The sequence below is a fragment of the Schistocerca cancellata genome, chromosome 9 (assembly GCF_023864275.1).
Source record: "Schistocerca cancellata isolate TAMUIC-IGC-003103 chromosome 9, iqSchCanc2.1, whole genome shotgun sequence".
Taxonomy (NCBI): domain Eukaryota; kingdom Metazoa; phylum Arthropoda; class Insecta; order Orthoptera; family Acrididae; genus Schistocerca; species Schistocerca cancellata.
In genome coordinates, this window is record NC_064634.1 from 234,529,186 (window position 1) to 234,548,318 (window position 19,133).

General features: G+C 40.9%; 1 protein-coding gene across 1 annotated transcript in view; it reads right to left on the bottom strand.

The window, feature by feature from the left end:
* Positions 1–2,330: 2,330 nt before the first annotated feature.
* The window catches only part of LOC126101307 (uncharacterized), a 39,186-nt gene continuing 22,383 nt past the window's right edge, over positions 2,331–19,133 (bottom strand). Inside the window, exons 3-4 of the mRNA XM_049911984.1 lie at positions 13,244–13,314; positions 2,331–3,595 (exon numbers count right to left, since the gene is read on the bottom strand). Coding sequence (XP_049767941.1) covers positions 2,723–3,595; positions 13,244–13,314 — 944 coding nt within the window. The 3' untranslated portion in view covers positions 2,331–2,722. The remainder of the gene's footprint in view (positions 3,596–13,243; positions 13,315–19,133) is intronic.

A 19,133-nucleotide genomic window follows, 5' to 3' on the forward strand; every position in this document is an offset into this window, starting at 1 on the left:
AATGGGAAACTTAAACATGTACACCAAAGTACGAAACTCTTTTTTAATAACCATTGTCATGAGAGTCTGAAGACCTTGTTCGCACCGAAAGACGGTGTAAGTAAGAAAATATTAATCCAAGGTTTAAAATAACCCAGCCTCTGGCAGTACATCTTTCGCAACAGTGCACTTACCTTATATGAATGCTGCATTGAAAGATGTGCCTCAAACACAGCTAGATGTCATAAAAAATTAATATGCATACTTGTTTCTCAGACTAAAATATGGACTGGACTCATGTGTATTCACTAGATTGTTATCCGACGAACCAACAACTTGAAATTCTGTGTCCCATATTCCATACTACTCGTTATGTAAACAAAGACAACACAATGCTATATATATTATACATAACAGAAGCTTTGGGCTGAACATATAAACTGATATAAACAGGAGGCTACAGAATTTCAAAAGTCATGTTAACAAGTGCGTGCTTGCGCCATTGACTTATTGTTGTAAGTAATAAATACGCAACCACGATACCAGAAATATTTAAATATTACGGCATTTCTTATTTAAGATTTATGTTTCTGCCACCAATTACCTTAGGAACTTCGGTTTTCTTCAAGCTTTTTTTCTGAATTGTTTCGTGGTTTATCTGCCGGCCGAACGATCGAGCATGTGGGTGCTCTATTGTCATTTATCTGATTATTAAAGTCGAACCTTATTCTTTGCTGACGTTATCCTTTGAATTAAGTTGCGATTTTCGATCACTGCTTATAGATTTTCTTTTATCATCCACGTCATTAGATATTTCACGTAAGCAAGATCAGTACAGCGACCCAGGAGTGTTACATTAATACTGGCGGATTTAGATGATTAAAAGAAAAATATTTCTGGATTCTTTCAATTTTATTTGAAAAATTATAGCCAAATCAGCTTTAGAGAGAATTTTTGTGAATATTTCGTAGTATTCATGGCATGTCACTTAGGTTACTTAAAATTAATACAGTTCAGCAGTTTTAGTGACCTACATTTTTATGGTGATCGTTGTTCGTGACTCTCCTTTTGGTGAAACTACCATTATCACCTCTGTACACAAACCATGTGGTCTCGATCCTGTGTATTATGTAAACTTTCTGATATAGTTTCCGAGTTTAGAATAATTATACACAAATTCAAAACTACCTGCAGTTTTTACCTGAAGCATACCAAGTTGCACTAATTTTCAATGACCATATAATTATATTTTTTTCTCACACTTCTGATGCATTGTTACTTAGATATCAGGTATGCTAGAAATAGCAGTGTTGGTAAAGGTTTTTTGTATGTAACGTATTTTTCACATAGTAAAGATTTAAATTCAATCTCAATTAGCTTTGCAATTTAGGTTGTTAACAGGTCACTGTTGGACTTAATAAGCCACTTAGAGGAACGTCATGATACCTACGGAACCTATATAAATACAAAACATCGTGTTAAACATCTTGCTGGCACTGAAAGCGTGAGTATTGTTTGCCTTTCTCTACAGTTGTAAAAGTGAACGTATTTCGTTCAGTTTCTCCTCATTTCACAGCAGACAAGAAAATATTGCTGTGAATCTTTGCAGATTGACAACACTCTTCTATTAAATAAGAGTATGTTGGCTTTTTTGTGCTCTGCAGGAGCATTTTTCAGCTGGTATGTTATAAGACATTTTAATAGTAAGTACGACTTAACAGACGTTTTCTAGTGTAACAGACGTTAGAGGTTACGTTTGATGATTACAGTTAATAGTGTCTCATAAACCATCATGTTCACAGCATATCCATCTGACGCACATCTACTAGAGGTAAGTGTTCCTTGGTTCGCATATATCGAAAGATGCAATATTTTTGTGACCAACGCCCTGAAAAGTTAAACTTTACAGATCAGCAGAATGCGTAGTAAAATATTGAAACATACAAAACATTTCATTATGGTTGTACAAGAACTGCACTAGTTGGACATAAAATTTATTACCGTACCAGCGTGGAGTACTAGTCTGTGGGCGTCTGGCATTGTGATGATATGTGTTGCTTGAAATGCAGTGATATGGAAATTTTTTATCTAGATGAAAAGCGGGGATTGTCGTAATTGCAGAGGTGATATATTAATGCGAGATGAAGAAATTTACTGTCCTGGATTACAAGATATAATTAGGTCATGGAGATGCCAATCAAACATGCGAAGTCCACATCAACATTGCAACAGTATACGTAAGTTCGACGATCTTCCGTAAAGTACTTCTCCTCGATGACAGTTTTTCGTTCATGTTAAGGAATTTGACAACTAATTATGTTGTAGAATGCTACAATCTTTTATTGGCTTGTTTAAACCTTATCGTCCTAAATTTACATTGGTTGTTATTTAAAGTTTGGTATCAAAATATAAAATTGCTTCACGAATATCGTTTTCAACAATGGCAGCAGAATAATAGACTTATTATTTTCATAGTTGTGTATGTATTACGTTCATTGTTGTTTAGTGCATGATTAGTAATGTAGTGACATGAATGAGTATGACTGGGTTTTTTAAATTGTTATCATGCCATCAAATTATACATTCACTTCTGCAGTGCAGTATCTGCATCAACCCTCCTATTATTAGTGTTTATGTCTTTCTAATTGCAAGTTATCAGTTCATCCACGTAAAAGTAAAAGATTATTATTATGGTTACTTAAAATTTGGTTGAAACGTTCTTGTTACACCGCTTGTGACATTCTCAGTTCTGTTGCCTGTGAAAAGAGCCATGCTTTCCATTTTTCTCATGTTCTACGTGTCTCCCACGGTTTTCGTGTTTAGAGTGACGCATAAAACCATGACGTAAGTCGTGGTGCTGGCCTCTGTTACCCAATGCGATAGCATTACTTTTTCTTGAGGCGCCTGCTGCAGTTGAGGCAGTTGAGTCTGAAACGTTTGTCTCCTCTGATGTGGAAGAATCAGTTTCAGCAGTTGCTGTATCAGCAACTGTTGTTTCTTCTTCTGCTGAGGTCGACACATTTGTTGTGGTTGAAGAAGTTGTACCCTCTGATGTTGTATCCACAGCTGACTCAGTTGTTTCACTGGGTTCAGTCCTTTCTGATGTTGATGTTGATGATTCAGGTACTGTGCTGCTGGAACTTGGTGCATCGTTTGAGGTTCTATATGATGCAGTTGAGCTAGTTGTTGAAGCAGTTGTTGTAGTTGTATCTGGTGCAGGTGTTGTGTTTGAGGTTGTTGTTGAAGCGGTTGATGAAATTGCATCTGATGCAGGTGTTGTGGCTGAGGTTGTCATTGGAGCTGTAGTTGTTGTAGTGGTCACTGTTGTAGTTTCTGGCGTAGTGGTTGTCATTGAAGAAGTCGATTCCATCATAGATGTTTTAGTGGAGGTTGTTGTCAGAGCTATAGCTGTTGTAGTTGCAGCCATTGTTGTAGTCATTGCTGTAGTAGCTGTTGTTGTTGAGGAAGTTTGTGCCAATGTAGGCGTTGTGGCTGAAGTGGTTGTTGGTCTTGTAGTCATAGTTGTTCCCTTGACTGTAGTAGTTGTTCTAGCTGTTGTTATTGAGGAAGTTGGTGCCATCATATGTGATGTTGCTGGTACTTGTGTTGTCGTTGTCTGAAACACCGGAGAAAAATGTAAACTGAATACGACTAGCTTTTATGCCACTAGAAATTAACCACATTATCAACCATATATGTAAGGAATATTCGATGTGTAACTGTACCAACAACCTACTGCTGAGATACCTTTTGGTAGACAAGGTATCGCGATGCCTGAAAGATTAAACACACCTCGAGCTTATTGGTGATTGTTATCCTAGCCAATATGGTAGTAAATTCCCAAAAAAGTCCAGGCCTCACTCAATATTATCATCTTAAAAGATGTTTTGGTTCTATTACAACAAATTACTTTTCTGAATAAAGGATAAAGTGCTTTACGACTATTATCAAGAGCTGTCACTGAGAATTTAACACAAATTTGGAAAAATAAATTGCCAACATGTAAATTTAATTACAAATTGCGTTACTGACGACATAACTGTTTCTCTCATTGCAATTCAAAGGGAAACAATTGAAGAATAACAGTTGTTATTAGAGTCTGAACTTGACGTGAATACCTCAGTTTTATTTCAACATTTTAAGTAACTTCATCAAACTTTTGTTTTAAGTGAGACTAATATTTAGAGAAGTTTTCTTTGAGACTTTCCCATCCCTTCCATCCTATAAACCAGTACCATTTCTTTACAGTTATTAAATCTTCGTAAATCCAGTATGTGACTCATTATCACGCCTCAGCTGCTACTCATGTAGTGTTTGAGAACTGAGAGTATCATGTCTCTTCATTTTAGCTTATTGTTCCTTTATATAATTCGATATAGTTTCATAGGTGTAACTATACCGACATTAAGACAGAATTTTTATAAGCTTCAATTAAAAATTTATAAAAACATAGTTTCCTTTGGAAAACATTCTCTTAGTCTTTGGTATCCGTAGACATGGATTATACAAGAGATTCAATCAAAAGTATTTCATACTGGAGTTTCTTCTAACGATTTGAGTTTTATAAGATGAATTACGCAAGGGAATCTTATGACATATTTATCTATAAAGTAGCTATTGTAAACACCACATCTACAGTGTGGTGTCTCATGACAGTTCGAAATCACTTCAGGCATATGTTATCCACACGAGCGAGCATCAGATCATCAAATGACAGTCGTTAGTTTTTGAGATTTCCATAAAACACTCTCGGCAAGTACACTGACGGAATAAAGTTCGAACACTGAGCAAATAATTAATGTAGAGTAATGAAATCTCGAGAATACGTTTGTATAGGTAAAATATTTAAGGTTATTTTATGTATATTGCATAAAAACAAGTTAATGTAAGCGCGAGGTGAGCCATCATCATCATCAGTTATCTGCTATATTAGCAGGTCCTTTGCCTCTCCATTTTCTGCGATCCATTGCTTCCTTCTTAAGGCTGCTGTATGTTGTACCGTCCATCATGTCATCCAGTATCTGGAATCTCTTCCTTCCTCACTTCCTTTTCCCTTCTACATAACCTTCTAAAACTGTTTTTATCAGTCCGTCATTCTTTCTTAATATATGCCCAATCCAATTTCTTTTTCTTCTCTTTATTACATCTAGTAACTGTCTTTTCTCTCCCACTCTTCACAGTACCTCTTCATTTTTGACTCTGTCCATCCAACTTATTCTTTCCATCTTCCGCCATATCCAGATCTCAAAAGCCTCCAGCCTTACTCTGTCTTTTTTCCTCATAGTCCATGTTTCAGCGCCATATAGAAGAACTCTCCATACAAGACATTTTATGAGTCTCTTTCTGAGTTCTCTGTCCAGACCGCTGCAGAAGATTCTCCCTTTCTTATAAAACGCCTCTTTTGCGATTGCTATCCTTGTTTTAATTTCTGCGGTGCACTTCCGGTCGGTGTCTATCCTGCTTCCAAGATACTTAAAATTTTGCACCTATTCTAGTGTTTCTCCATTCAGCACAATTTTTATTTCCTTATTTCCTCCTATTGCGAGTACTTTTGTTTTATTTGTGTTAATTTTCATTCCATATTTTTTTCCGTTAGTTGCAATGGTGTCCACCAAATCCTGTAATTCTTTTTCCCCTGTGGCTAGAAGGACCATGTCATTAGCAAATCTCAAGCACCCTACTCTTCTTCCTCCAATTTCTACTCCTTTGTCATCTAATGAGCATTGGTCAATCATATTTTCCAAGTACAGGTTGAAAAGAGTAGGTGATAAACAGCATCCTTGTCTTACTCCTTTCCCTAGTCTGATCCAGTTTGTACTTTCTCCTCTCACTTTAACTGAAACTTTTTGATTAAGGTATAATGAGTTTATAAGTCTTCTGGTTTTCCAGTCCACTCTCTTTTCCCTCATAATAGTCGCCAGCTTGTCCCAAACCACATTGTCAAATGCCTTTTCTAAATCGATGAAGCACATATATAGGTCTCTTCCTTTTGCAATAAACCTTTCTCCCAAGATTCGTAGGAGCCCTATTGCATCTCTGGTGCCAGTATTCCGTCTAAAGCCATAGCAAATGTGAAATGCTGGTACATTAATAACCAGTGTAGCTGCAGAATGTTGAATGTAAGCATGCAGATGTTTATGCATAATGTTGTACGGCTGGAGTAAGTCAGTTTGTGGGATGCATTTGATCTGTCAATAGAGGGACTGTTAATGCTGTTTGTGTGTGATGCTGAAGTTTTAGTCCAAAGATGTCACATATGTTCTTGATTGGACACAGGTCCACTGATCGAACAGCCCAAGGTAACACGTCAACAATCTACAGAGCATGGTGGGTTATAACAGCGGAATCTGGTGGAGTGTTATCTTGTTGTGAAACACTCCATTGAATGCTGTTTATGAATGAAAGCAAAACAGATGGAACTAGCAGACTGATGTACAAATTTGCAGTCAGGGTCCGTGGGATAAGTACGAGAGTACTCCTGTCATACGAAATCGCATCCCAGTCCTAAACTCTATATGTGGATCCAGTGTGTCTAGCACGCAAACAGTTTGGTTGCAGACATTAAACTGTCCATCTTCTAGTCAACACACGGCCATCACTGGCACCGAGGAAGAACCAGCTTTCATCAGAAACCATTACAAATGTCCACCCTGCCTTCCAATGAGCTCTTGCTTCACACAACGGAAGTCGCAAATGGTGGTGATGTGGGGTCGGTGGAATACACGCTACACAGCGTCTGGAACGAAGCTATCCTTAAAGCAAGCGATTTGTAACACTTCATTGTGCCGTATTGGCGTCAAATGCTGCTGCAATTTTGGGTGTAGATGCAATACTATGCGCCAGAGCCATACGTCGAATACCTTGGTTTTCTCTCTCTCTGTGCCGGCCGGAGTGGCCGAGCGGTTAAAGGCGCTATAGTCTGGAACCGCACGACCGCTACGGTCGCAGGTTCGAATCCTGCCTCGGGCATGAATGTGTGTGATGTCCTTAGGTTAGTTAGGTTTAAGTAGTTCTAAGTTCTAGGGGACTTATGACCACAGAAGTTGAGTCCCATAGTGCTCAGAGCCATTTGAACCATTTTTTTCTCTCTCTGTAGTGGTAAGTGGCCTTCGGGAGCCCAGTGTTCTTGCACCTGTACATTCTCGTGACCCCCGCGCAGCAACTATGTACACTGGCCACATTCCTGCCAAGTCTTTCTGCAGCATCTCAGAAGGAACATCCGGCTTGTAGCCATATTACACGACCTCGTTCAAAGTCAGCGAGGTGTTGATAATGGCGTCTTTGTGGCCTTAAAGGCTTTTTTGACTAACTTCAAATCACCACGTCCCATCTGAAAGTTAACTAACGCTCATGATCCTTACAGCGTGTGTTTGAAGCAAGCCAGATTTGAATCCCTATCGTGGTGCTACTATGCATCATTTTTCAGATGCAGAAATACGCATTGCATCTTTCGTTTATGTCGCACAACTGCTTCTGGGTGTTGCGATTTTTTCCTCGTCAGTGTATTATGACGGTCCGTATTTAGTGAGGGCTTCATGGAACAGTTACATCTCAAGTGAATTAGTACTAACTAGGACATTGCATCATGCTGAATCAAGTGTTTACCCAACTGCGTACACATCTCTATGTTTGGATAGTATTACCGTCTACTTTCATACGAATTAGTTTTTGATACCATTTAAGATATACCCTATGTGCTATGAACTTTTATCCTCACAGTGACAATAACGCGTTGCCATTTGTCTCAGGAAACATTACAAGCACTGTAATGTGATACCAATTTGGAAGCACACAGCAGACGCGTAACATTCACTGATGAGGCTTGCGAAAGGTATTCTCATCTACACTATCCTGTAAGTCCTTAAGAGTTCTTCTCATCCATAGAGTGCGTATTACACCTCTCTAACGCAGTTCAGAGACGACTAAGATATCCATTCAGATTTGTCAAACAGATATTCTCATGTGTAACTGTCGGGGAATAAATAAGTGCACTCACTTTAAAAGTCAATTAATGTCAAACAGATAGAAATATCTAACCTTTCATTTCATCCAACATGAATGTTCTGAATACAAAGTCACTACAATCAGACTGAGCCTTAACCTATTGGTAAGACATGTCTCTTGCATCATTACTTTATAACGTATTCATACCAACATGAAACACAAGAATCCAGTACAAGTTAACTTAGTTCTGAGAGAATATCGAGTGGCAGTCTGAGCTGCACTCCACTTACAATACTCAACTCGCACATGATCAACTTTATGACGACAGTTACCAAAGAGTAAACGTTATCGAGGTTTTGATAGAGTTTTATACAGCGGTGTGCTTGTTGTTCATAATAACGTGTATCCTTGACCAGGAATGTACCTGCCTTCCTTCCTGTGTTAAACTGAAGTTCTTGGTTATTACCTACCACGAAATGTGTCGTTAGGTATCAGTTTATCAAACTTTTGTTATAGGAGCTGCTTTCTTCTTCTATTGAGTAGCTTATTATGAATGCCATTTACTTTGTTTTTCGTATCTTTCTTTTTCTTTCAGGTACAGGAAGAAGGATTGAAATTTAGTATATTTTGCCTCTTCTAGACCATAAATCTAGCCTTCCCTTCATTGTCGTAGCGACATTTTCCCGAGCTCAGCCTCGGTGTGATTACATTTCACTGCTCAGTTTCTCAATAATTGATCTATCGACTTGAGGTGCCAAGGGCCATGGCCTCAGAAGTGGTCGCTGCCTTATTTTTGAGACATACGACAGTTACCTAAGAAAGTCGAAATGCAATCATTTTGCGACTTTCATGCAGCTGCTGTAGTCGGATTAGCTAACTATGTATGCTTGCCGTGAATGTTCTCCCATTAAAGTGTCACTTCTTATGGTAAAAATTTGCAAAGGTTTCTTTGCTCGTCTACTATTTCTTGCACACCTTCATTTCGTACATTTACTGACTATGAATCTTTCGAGGTTTTGTACAATAGACATTTCACAGTTTCTCCATTTCGTGCTTTTCCATTGCTCATTTTATTTCCGAATAGTCTAATTGGATTCTGCTGGTTTACGAGATGTCAGAAAGATCAGTGTCCAGTAAAACTTTGATCGAATTACAGGTCCCCTCTTTTCTTCCACATCACTCGTGTTCTCATCTTCTGGCACAGTCTCCTATAAGTCTGATCCATTATGCAGACTTTTTACGTATACTCTTACCATCTATCGTCCATATACGTTCCCATTTATTTGAGATTTCTATATTTCTCGTTCCCTCTCTAACAATTTGGCTATCACATGCCATTCACCTTCTGTTGAAGTTGTTCAATAGTATCTGGGTACCCCATTGGTGACTATGAAAGAAAATTCCTACCTTCTCTCATCTGTAATGACATTTCATCATTAATTCTTGTATTTTGGTGACTGAATTTTAGCCTATTGTTCATAGTTACTCTGATACAAGTGGAGTCCTGTTCTGCACTTGTATGGACTTCAATGCTAGTACATTCTTCCTAAATCTCTGTCAATTCTTGATTCGGTACAAATATTATCGTCTTTCATGTTTGGATTTTGAAATATGTTTTCATTGTTTAGGATTTCGGAAGAACTTGTCGCCTCAGAGTCAGCTACCCTACATATTTATTTTCCCTTTCCATAGTAATCATTTGTCTGCCTCAGAATCTCTGCCTTATTAAAGCATTGCAATTACATAACACCCCCCATTAACTATGGAACTCTAAGGCGCTGCAGTCATGGACTGTTCGGCTGGTCCCGGCGGAGGTTTGAGTCCTCCCTCGGGCATGGGTGTGTGTGTTTGTCCTTAGGATAATTTAGATTAACTAGTATGTAAGCTTAGGGACTGATGACCTTAGCAGTTAAATCCTATAAGATTTCACACACATTCGAACTTTTTTTTTGAACTATGGAACTTCCCGTTCGTGTGGTGGCTTGCGTACCTCAGTGATACAGATAGCAGTACCGTAGGTGCAATCACGTCGAAGGGGTGTCTGTTGAGAAGCCAGACGAAAGTGTGGTTCCTGAAGGGGATCCTATTCAGTAGTTGCAGGGGTAACACTCTGGATGATTGACGAATCTGGCCTTGTAACATACACAGGAACGGCCTTACTGTGTTGCAACCGCGAATGGCTGACAGCAATGGGGAACTACAGCCGTAATTGCTGCCGTAGACATGCCACTTTAATTGTGTTTTTAAATGATGCCGGCAATCTCCTAGGTAAAATATGCCTGAGGTAAAACAGGTCCTCCATTCTGATCTTCAAGCGGGGACTACTCAAGAGCTTTCCCTCGTCTGGAGACGCGTTCAATGGATCGGAGAGTGGAATGTCAGATCTCTTACTTGGGCAGGTATGTTACAAAATTTAAAAAGGGAAAAGGATAGGTTGAAGTTAGATATAGTGGAAATTATGAAGTTCGGTGGCGGGAGGAACAGTGTTACAACTACAAAAGCATTTTAGGGGTAATGCAGAAGTAGGTTTAATAATGAATAAGTAAAAAGGGACGAGGGTAAGCTACTATGTACAGCAAGCGAACGCATTATCGTAGCCAAGACAGACAAGAAGCCCACACACATCCAAGCAGTACAAATTTATATGCCAACTAGTTCCGCATTTGATGAAGAGTTTGAAGGAATATATTATGAGATGAAATAAATTATTCAGGTAGTTATGGAAGACGAAAATTTAACTCTGATGCTGGGCTGGAATTCGATTGTAGGCAAAGGAAGGGAAGGGAGAGTAGAAAGAGAAAATGGGCTGGAGAAAGGAGTGAAAGAGGAAGCCACCTGGTACAGTTTTGCACATATTTCAACAATCGCTAACATTTGCTGTAAAAATAACGAAAAGAGGTTGGAGAATCCCGAAGGTTATGTAATGTTAAGACAGTGATTTCTGAACCTGATTTTAATATGTAAGATATGTGCTGATGTTGACTCTCACCTCATTGTATTGAAGAAATTTCCGAAAGTTAGGAATTTAATGGGATGGAACCTGGGTAAGTGGAAATAACCAGGGATTGTTGAAAATTTCATCAGGAGCATAAGGCAACCAAAGGGAAAGGAATACCGTGGAACAGGAATATGTACCTTGGAGATGAACGCAGCTGAGGATCTGATAGGTAACAGGACAAGGCCTAGTAGTCCTTGTATAACACAGGAGATATTGAATTTAAGTGATGAAACGAGAAAACATAAAAATGCAGCAACGAAAGGGAGAAAGGGAATATAAACGTCTAAGAAATGAGATCCACAGGAAGCGCAAAATGATTAAGCAGAGATGGCTAGACGAGAAATGTAGGGATTTAGAAGCAAATAACACTAGGGGAAAGATAGATACCGCCTACAAGGTAATTAAAGAGACATCTGCAGAAAAGAGAAGCAGTGTATTAAAGTCAGGAGCTCAGATGGAAATCCAGTGTTAAGCAAAGAAGAGAAAACTGAAGGATGGAAGGATCGTGTAGGTGGTCAGTGCAAGGGAGATGAACTTGAAGGCAGTATTATAGAAATGGAAGAGGACGTAGATGAATACGATATGGTACATATGATACTGCGAGAAGTATTTGACAGATCACTGGAAGACATAAGTCAAAACTAGTCCACGAGGGCAGACGACATTCTGCGAGAATTACTGATAGTCCTGGGAGAGCCACCCAGGCTTCAAGAAGAATGTAATAATTCCAATGCCGAAGATAGAGGGTGTAGACATGTGTGAATATTTCCGAACTATCAGTTTAATAGGTCGTGGTTGCAAGAAAGAAGCCCGAATTCCTTGCAAAAGGAAAGAAAAATTGGTAGAAGCCCACCTTGGGGAGGATCATTATTAATTCCCGGAGATGTAGGCACACGCGAGGCACAACCGACCCTACAAGGTATCTTCCAACTTTGGTTAAGGAAAGGCAATCCTACTTATATAGCATTTGTAGACTTGCAGAAAGCTTTTGACAATGTTGAGTGTAATACTGTTTTTGAAATTCTGAAGGTAGCAGAGACAAAATACATGGAATGAAAGGCTATTTTCAAACTGTTATAGAAACCAGACAGCAGTGACAAGAGACGAGGACATGAAAATGAAGTTGTTGTTCAGAAGAAGGGTCAGAAGGGATTGTAACCTATCCCTGATGTTATTAAATTCCTAACCTTGAGTATCAGTAAAAGAGCCCAAAGAAACATTTGGAGAAGGAAGTAAGGAATTAAAAACGTTGAGGTTTGGCGATGACATAGTAATTTTCTCAGAGACAGAAAAAGGCTTGAAAGAGTAGTTGAACGGAATCGACAGTGTCTTGATAGGTGGGTATCAGGTGAACACCAAAAAAACCAAAACAACGATAATGGAGTGTATTCAAATTAAAGCAGTTAAGAAAGGAGACAAAGTAGTGGATCGCTTTTGCTACTTTGGCAGTAAAATAACTGTAAAGTGTATAAAATGTAGTCTAGAAATGGCGAGAAAAGCTTTTCTGAAGAAGAGAAATTTTCTGACATCGAATACAGATCTCGGTGTTAAGAACTGTGTTCATAAAGTATTTGTATGAAGTATAGCCGCGTGTGAAAGTGAAACGTGGACAGTAAGTAATTTAGATATGAAGAGAATAGAAGCTTTTAAAATGTGTTGCTCCAAGAGAATACTGGGCCGATCATGAACTAGTGAGGAAGTACTAAAGAGAACTGGGGAGAAAGGATTTTCATGACACAACTGCTAGAACAAGGGATCGGTCAATGGGAGACATTTTGAGAAATCAAGGGATCACCAATTTTGTATTAGAAATATATGTTCGGAGTAGAAAAAATTAAAAACGTCTTCGTAGTTGGAGACCAAGACATGAATGAAATACGCATATGAAGAAGGATATAAGTTGCAATCGTTATTCACAGATGAGAAGGCCTACACAGGACAAAGTAGCATGGAGAGCTGCAACACTCATGTCGGGACTGAAGACCACACAAACAACAAGACTATCAAATTTTTATTCTCATTCATATGTTTCCACAATTCCCCGTTTTAATCATAAATTCAATTTCTTTATAATCGGATTGTGATATGGACATCAAAATACACTCTATTTTACTCACTGTTGATTGTGTTTCATCCCCATACGTATGACTGTCACTTTTTTTACAGATAACCTGTCAGGTTTTTAACCTACTTTTACATCAATTAAAACGAGTAAAATATTATTTGACATTTAGTATGAGTGTGCTCGAATCTAAATTTGAAGCGTAAATAACGCTTTGGAAAGTGAACCAGAGTATCCACACCTAATGTACTGCGGCATACCTGCATTCCTCCTTGATCGTTCAGGCATTGGGAATCGCAGCCGGCCAACCAAAATTCAAGGTAACGTATAGCTGCAAATAAAAATTATTTTGAATTTCTTTTACATTTAAACCGCAGACCAGATTCAGTAACATAATGTCAGTTAGTTAATTTCAGCTCTTATTAATAGACATTAAGAAATGGAAAACGTTACATGGAATGGCAATCTGCAATGTTCTCATGAACAACACTGCAGTACTGTATGACGAAATACAAGGAGTTGCTACTGACGTTATTCAACTTACGTGATGATCAAGAAACGAATAATAGGTAAGGATATTTCAAAACAAGAATAAGGGGGAATGGGTGAGAGAAAGATACTAAGGTTTCTTAGATATCCAAAATGTTCTGTACGTGTGGAGTACTGGTCCGATGTAAGAGAGGGCTTGAAGGCCCTAATCGGGTTAAATGCATTGAATGACCTCAATGCAATAGATATGGAAGTCCCACAGACTGACATCCTGCACTTGTACAATATAACTGGTGCATGTTTGCATGCTTACAGTTTCCCGTCTACACAATTCTGTTAAAGAGATAGTATTGATGGTGTATACATCACAACAAATTCTCGGAAAAGACGCCAGATGATCTTAAAAGTTATTATTTTATTGTAAACCTGTCGCGATATTAGCATCAAACTAGAAAATTAAGTTGAGAGAGATGTTAACCAGTGTCTGTGCGGCTTTTTATTGGTAATTTATTTGTATTTTTTATTATTACAAGACAAGATATACTGTTACATTTTTCAAGACACAAAGGAATTACTGACATTGGCTGCACATTGGCACTGATTTAAAAGTTGAAAATTTGTGCCAGGCCGACATTGGATCCCAGGTCTCCTGCTTACTAGGCAGATAACCTGACCGTTAAGCCTCCCGACACATTGGTCAGCGCTACTGTACCGTCTACCTTAGCACGCCTCCAGCCAGACACAAATTCTCAACGTATCCAGACACCACTAACGTAGTGCCCCTTGCCCATTATTCTCATTACTCGCGGCATTTCGCCGTTTCCCGTAAGAGTTAGATTCTGGAGGACATCCGCACTGAAGAGACCATTGGCCGCCGTCACATTAATTATATATATGTAGTGACTAATCTATCGGACAGGTTAGAAACACCAGCCACCACATATACACTCCTGGAAATGGAAAAAAGAACACATTGACACCGGTGTGTCAGACCCACCATACTTGCTCCGGACACTGCGAGAGGGCTGTACAAGCAATGATCACACGCACGGCACAGCGGACACACCAGGAACCGCGGTGTTGGCCGTCGAATGGCGCTAGCTGCGCAGCATTTGTGCACCGCCGCCGTCAGTGTCAGCCAGTTTGCCGTGGCATACGGAGCTCCATCGCAGTCTTTAACACTGGTAGCATGCCGCGACAGCGTGGACGTGAACCGTATGTGCAGTTGACGGACTTTGAGCGAGGCCGTATAGTGGGCATGCGGGAGGCCGGGTGGACGTACCGCCGAATTGCTCAACACGTGGGGCGTGAGGTCTCCACAGTACATCGACGTTGTCGCCAGTGGTCGGCGGAAGGTGCACGTGCCCGTCGATCTGGGACCGGACCGCAGCGACGCACGGATGCACGCCAAGACCGTAGGATCCTACGCAGTGCCGTAGGGGACCGCACCGCCACTTCCCAGCAAATTAGGGACACTGTTGCTCCTGGGGTATCGGCGAGGACCATTCGCAACCGTCTCCATGAAGCTGGGCTATGGTCCCGCACACCGTTAGGCCGTCTTCCGCTCACGCCCCAACATCGTGGAGCCCGCCTCCAGTGGTGTCGCGACAGGCGTGAATGGAGGGACGAATGGAAACGTGTCGTCTTCAGCGATGAGAGTCGCTTCTGCCTTGGTGCCAATGATGGTCGTATGCGTGTTTGGCGCCGTGCAGGTGAGCGCCACAATCAGGACTGCATACGACTGAGGCACACAGGGCCAACACCCGGCATCATGGTGTGGGGAGCGATCTCCTACACAGGCCGTACACCATTGGTGATCGTCGAGGGGACACTGAATAGTGCACGGTACATCCAAACCGTCATCGAACCCATCGTTCTACCATTCCTAGACCGGCAAGGGAACTTGCTGTTCCAACAGGACAATGCACGTCCGCATGTATCCCGTGCCACCCAACGTGCTCTAGAAGGTGTAAGTCAACTACCCTGGCCAGCAAGATCTCCGGATCTGTCCCCCATTGAGCATGTTTGGGACTGGATGAAGCGTCGTCTCACGCGGTCTGCACGTCCAGCACGAACGCTGGTCCAACTGAGGCGCCAGGTGGAAATGGCATGGCAAGCCGTTCCACAGGACTACATCCAGCATCTGTACGATCGTCTCCATGGGAGAATAACAGCCTGCATTGCTGCGAAAGGTGGATATACTCTGTACTAGTGCCGACATTGTGCATGCTCTGTTGCCTGTGTCTATGTGCCTGTGGTTCTGTCAGTGTGATCATGTGATGTATCTGACCCCAGGAATGTGTCAATAAAGTTTCCCCTTCCTGGGACAATGAATTCACGGTGTTCTTATTTCAATTTCCAGGAGTGTATATTTCACATTTTTATTTATTATGTAAATATTAAAAGTTACGACAACTAGATCATTACACAGGCATCTCAGCATTGTTATGTCATCATTACATAATTTTTTTTTGTTCAGTGTATCGTAACGACAATAAGCTAAATTTCGCTGATTAGATTCTTTGTAATCTAGCATGCTGTCCATAAAATGTATTGGCTACATTTGACTCAAGTCGAGCAGAAAACCTTAAGCGGAACTGCATTTCCTCCATGCGAATCACAAAAGTACTCTATTTGATTTGGCAGACCAATTCTATTTGGTTTCTGCAAATTAAAGAAGTATAACGTGAGCACAATATGTTTGATATTTTTGATAGTTTCTAATCGCTTCGACTAAATGATTTGCGAACAAGATAATAGTGCCATATTTGGAATTTACTCACTGGACTATGTGGAAACACATTTCAGTAAACAGCTGTTGTCGGTTTACTATGCAGAAATCCGCAACAAGACACTGTTTTGTATGTGGTCTAATGGAATAAAGTGTCAATAAAATCTACAGAAAAACAAATGTAAATGTTCGTTAGTTCAAATTCTTAAGTTGCGGAAAGTTCGTCAACGACTGCTTTGAAATTTAGTCTTTGGAATCAGTGTTGCATTAAAATAATACATGTTTATATATACCTACTGTACCACTCTCTCTCTCTCTCTCTCTCTCTCTCTCTCTCTCTCTATATATATATATATATATATATATATATATATATATATATATATATATATATATATATAAGGTGTTTGTCTATGGTGTGACTGTTGTCCCAAGCATATTGCAACAAACGGTGTATTTCTATCGCTGCTCGTTTAGTTTTTATTGCCGTTTCAAATATACCGGTCATTTTTGAAACACTCTGTATATAGTGAGTCAGGAGGAAAGGTACATGCTTTGAAGGGTGTTACTAGTGGTGACTCTGAACAAGAAACACCTGATGAACACATGCCCGTTTCTTAACCGGTTCCGGGTAAACCAATGAAAACAACTAGGAACGGGAGACGTGTACAGACGTCCTTACTAACCGTGTCCGTACGCAGTTCACTTACTCATGGTGCAGTTGTTTACCTCAAGTCTCAGTTCAAATGGCTCTGAGCACTATGGGACTTAACATCTGAGGTCATCAATTCCCTAGAACTTAGAACTACTTAAACCTAACTAACCTAAGGACATCAGACACATCCATGCCCGAGGCAGGATTCGAACCAGCGACCGTAGCGGTCGCGCGGTTCCAGTCTTAATCGCCTAGAACCGCTCGTCCACACCGGCCGGCCAAGTCTCAGTCCGACAGTTTCTTGTCCTAGTGCACGGTACTACAGTGCTGTTACGTGAGCAACAAATACAATTTTCTGTAGTGAAAATGCCACGGATTTGCACATATGCAGAGGATGCTAACATGGTGTTTGTCTATGGTGTGACCAATGGGAATTCCAGGACTGCTGTGCGAGATTACCAACAACGATTTCCGAATCGCAGAATGCCAGATAGCAGGGTGTTTAGCAGGGTGTTTCGCAGATTGCGTGAGCGTGGTATGCTTCCCAGCGTAAATGTTGTCTCGGAACGTCCGATACAACAAACTCTTAATCAAGATTAGAACATTCTTCAAGTAGTGGAACTAGCTCTAGAAGAATTGCTGCCCAGTCGGGCATTCCACAAACACTATACGCACAGTACACGAGCACGGTCTGTATCCCTTTCATCGGTAGTGTGTACAACATCTGCATGAAGGAAATTCTGCCGACCAGCAAGAATTCTGTCAATATGTCATTGCCAATGAGCGATTAATTCCTTCACTAATGAGTCAAAATTTACCCGAAACACAATAAACAACACGCGCAACTCTCGTGTATGGGCAAATGAAAATGTGCACGCTACTGCGGAAACGAATTTTCAACGACGTTTCTCAGTCAAAGTGTGGTGCGGTATTATCAATGACCAACTCATCGGTGCAGTTGTTTTAGATAACCGTCTTGCTTGGACACGAGATCTTCAGTTTCTTCAAAATGTGTTACCAGAATACTTGGAGGATATCCCTTTGGTAACACGAGCTCCTTTGTACCTTCAGCATGACGGAGCACCTACACATTCCGTATGGCCAGTGACACAGTACCTCAACACAATGTATCCTGGTCGCTGGATCGGTCGCCGTGGAGACATTGCTTGGCCACCGAGGTCACCCGATCTTACCGCATTGGGTTACTGTTTGTGGGGGTGGCTGAAGAGCGCCATCAACAAGCGCAGTGTGGACACAAGAGAGGAACTTCTCGCTCGCATTTTAGTGTTTTACATGCTTGAGCCCAGATAAAGGCTTGCAAAACTGAGCTACAATCGGCTACACAACACCTGTCTACAAGAGTAGCAAAATGCATGGAAGTTGACGGTGGACTGTGAGGAAACACATACAATTAAACAAACCATAACACAACAGTATCTTAATTTACCGTCCTCTGCACCTTTCCCGTTCCTAGCTGATTTCATTGGTTTACCTGGAGACGGTTAAGAAAAGAGCGCTGAGCCATGCGTGGCTCGTGTTCCCACCATCATGTATTTTACACCCTGTTTTTAGCGTACTTACACCTCACTACGTTAATTTAATTTACTACTGTCACTAAGTTGCTGCTTTGCCTGACCGTGAGCCGCGTTAGCAGCGCGTATCGATACATCCCCTCTCGTAGTGTCTTCGCTTGAATGCTATTACTTCCTGGTCGTAGTCTGTCGTAGGGCAGTTCGTCGCGAGTTCGGGTTGCAAGTTCTGGTATGCTAGTCAGTTGGAACGTGTCTGGAGAGCAGTCCGGACCTGCCAGTCGGGAGTTACAATGCGTCACTAGTGCAGTCTGGTTGGGGCAGCAGTGAGGCCTGCGTCGACACTGCTCGCTCAACCATTGCAGCCACGCATCACTTGAGCTGGGCGACGCGTTTGGGCTCGCCGATCGTTCCTGAGTCGGCTGTGTGTGTGCGTGTGTGTGTGTGTGTGTGTGTGTGTGTGTGCGCGCATCGACTTCCAATTTGTCTTCGTGTGTACTTAGTTACTGTTGCGTATCGTTCCCGTCTTCGTGTAAGTGTTTGTAAGGTTGTGGGTGTTGTTTGTGTAATTTTGATAGGCAAGTTATTTCAAACGTCGCCGTATTGTCTCTAAGAGATCGGTCGTCTAATCGGGCGACGTGTAACTGGTTCTCTGAGCGCTTCTGGACCCCTACAATTACCATCTTGTCGAACTTAGCTCTGTCTCTTACCGGGGCAGGGAAGTCGGGTAGCCAGTGGGCGTGTTT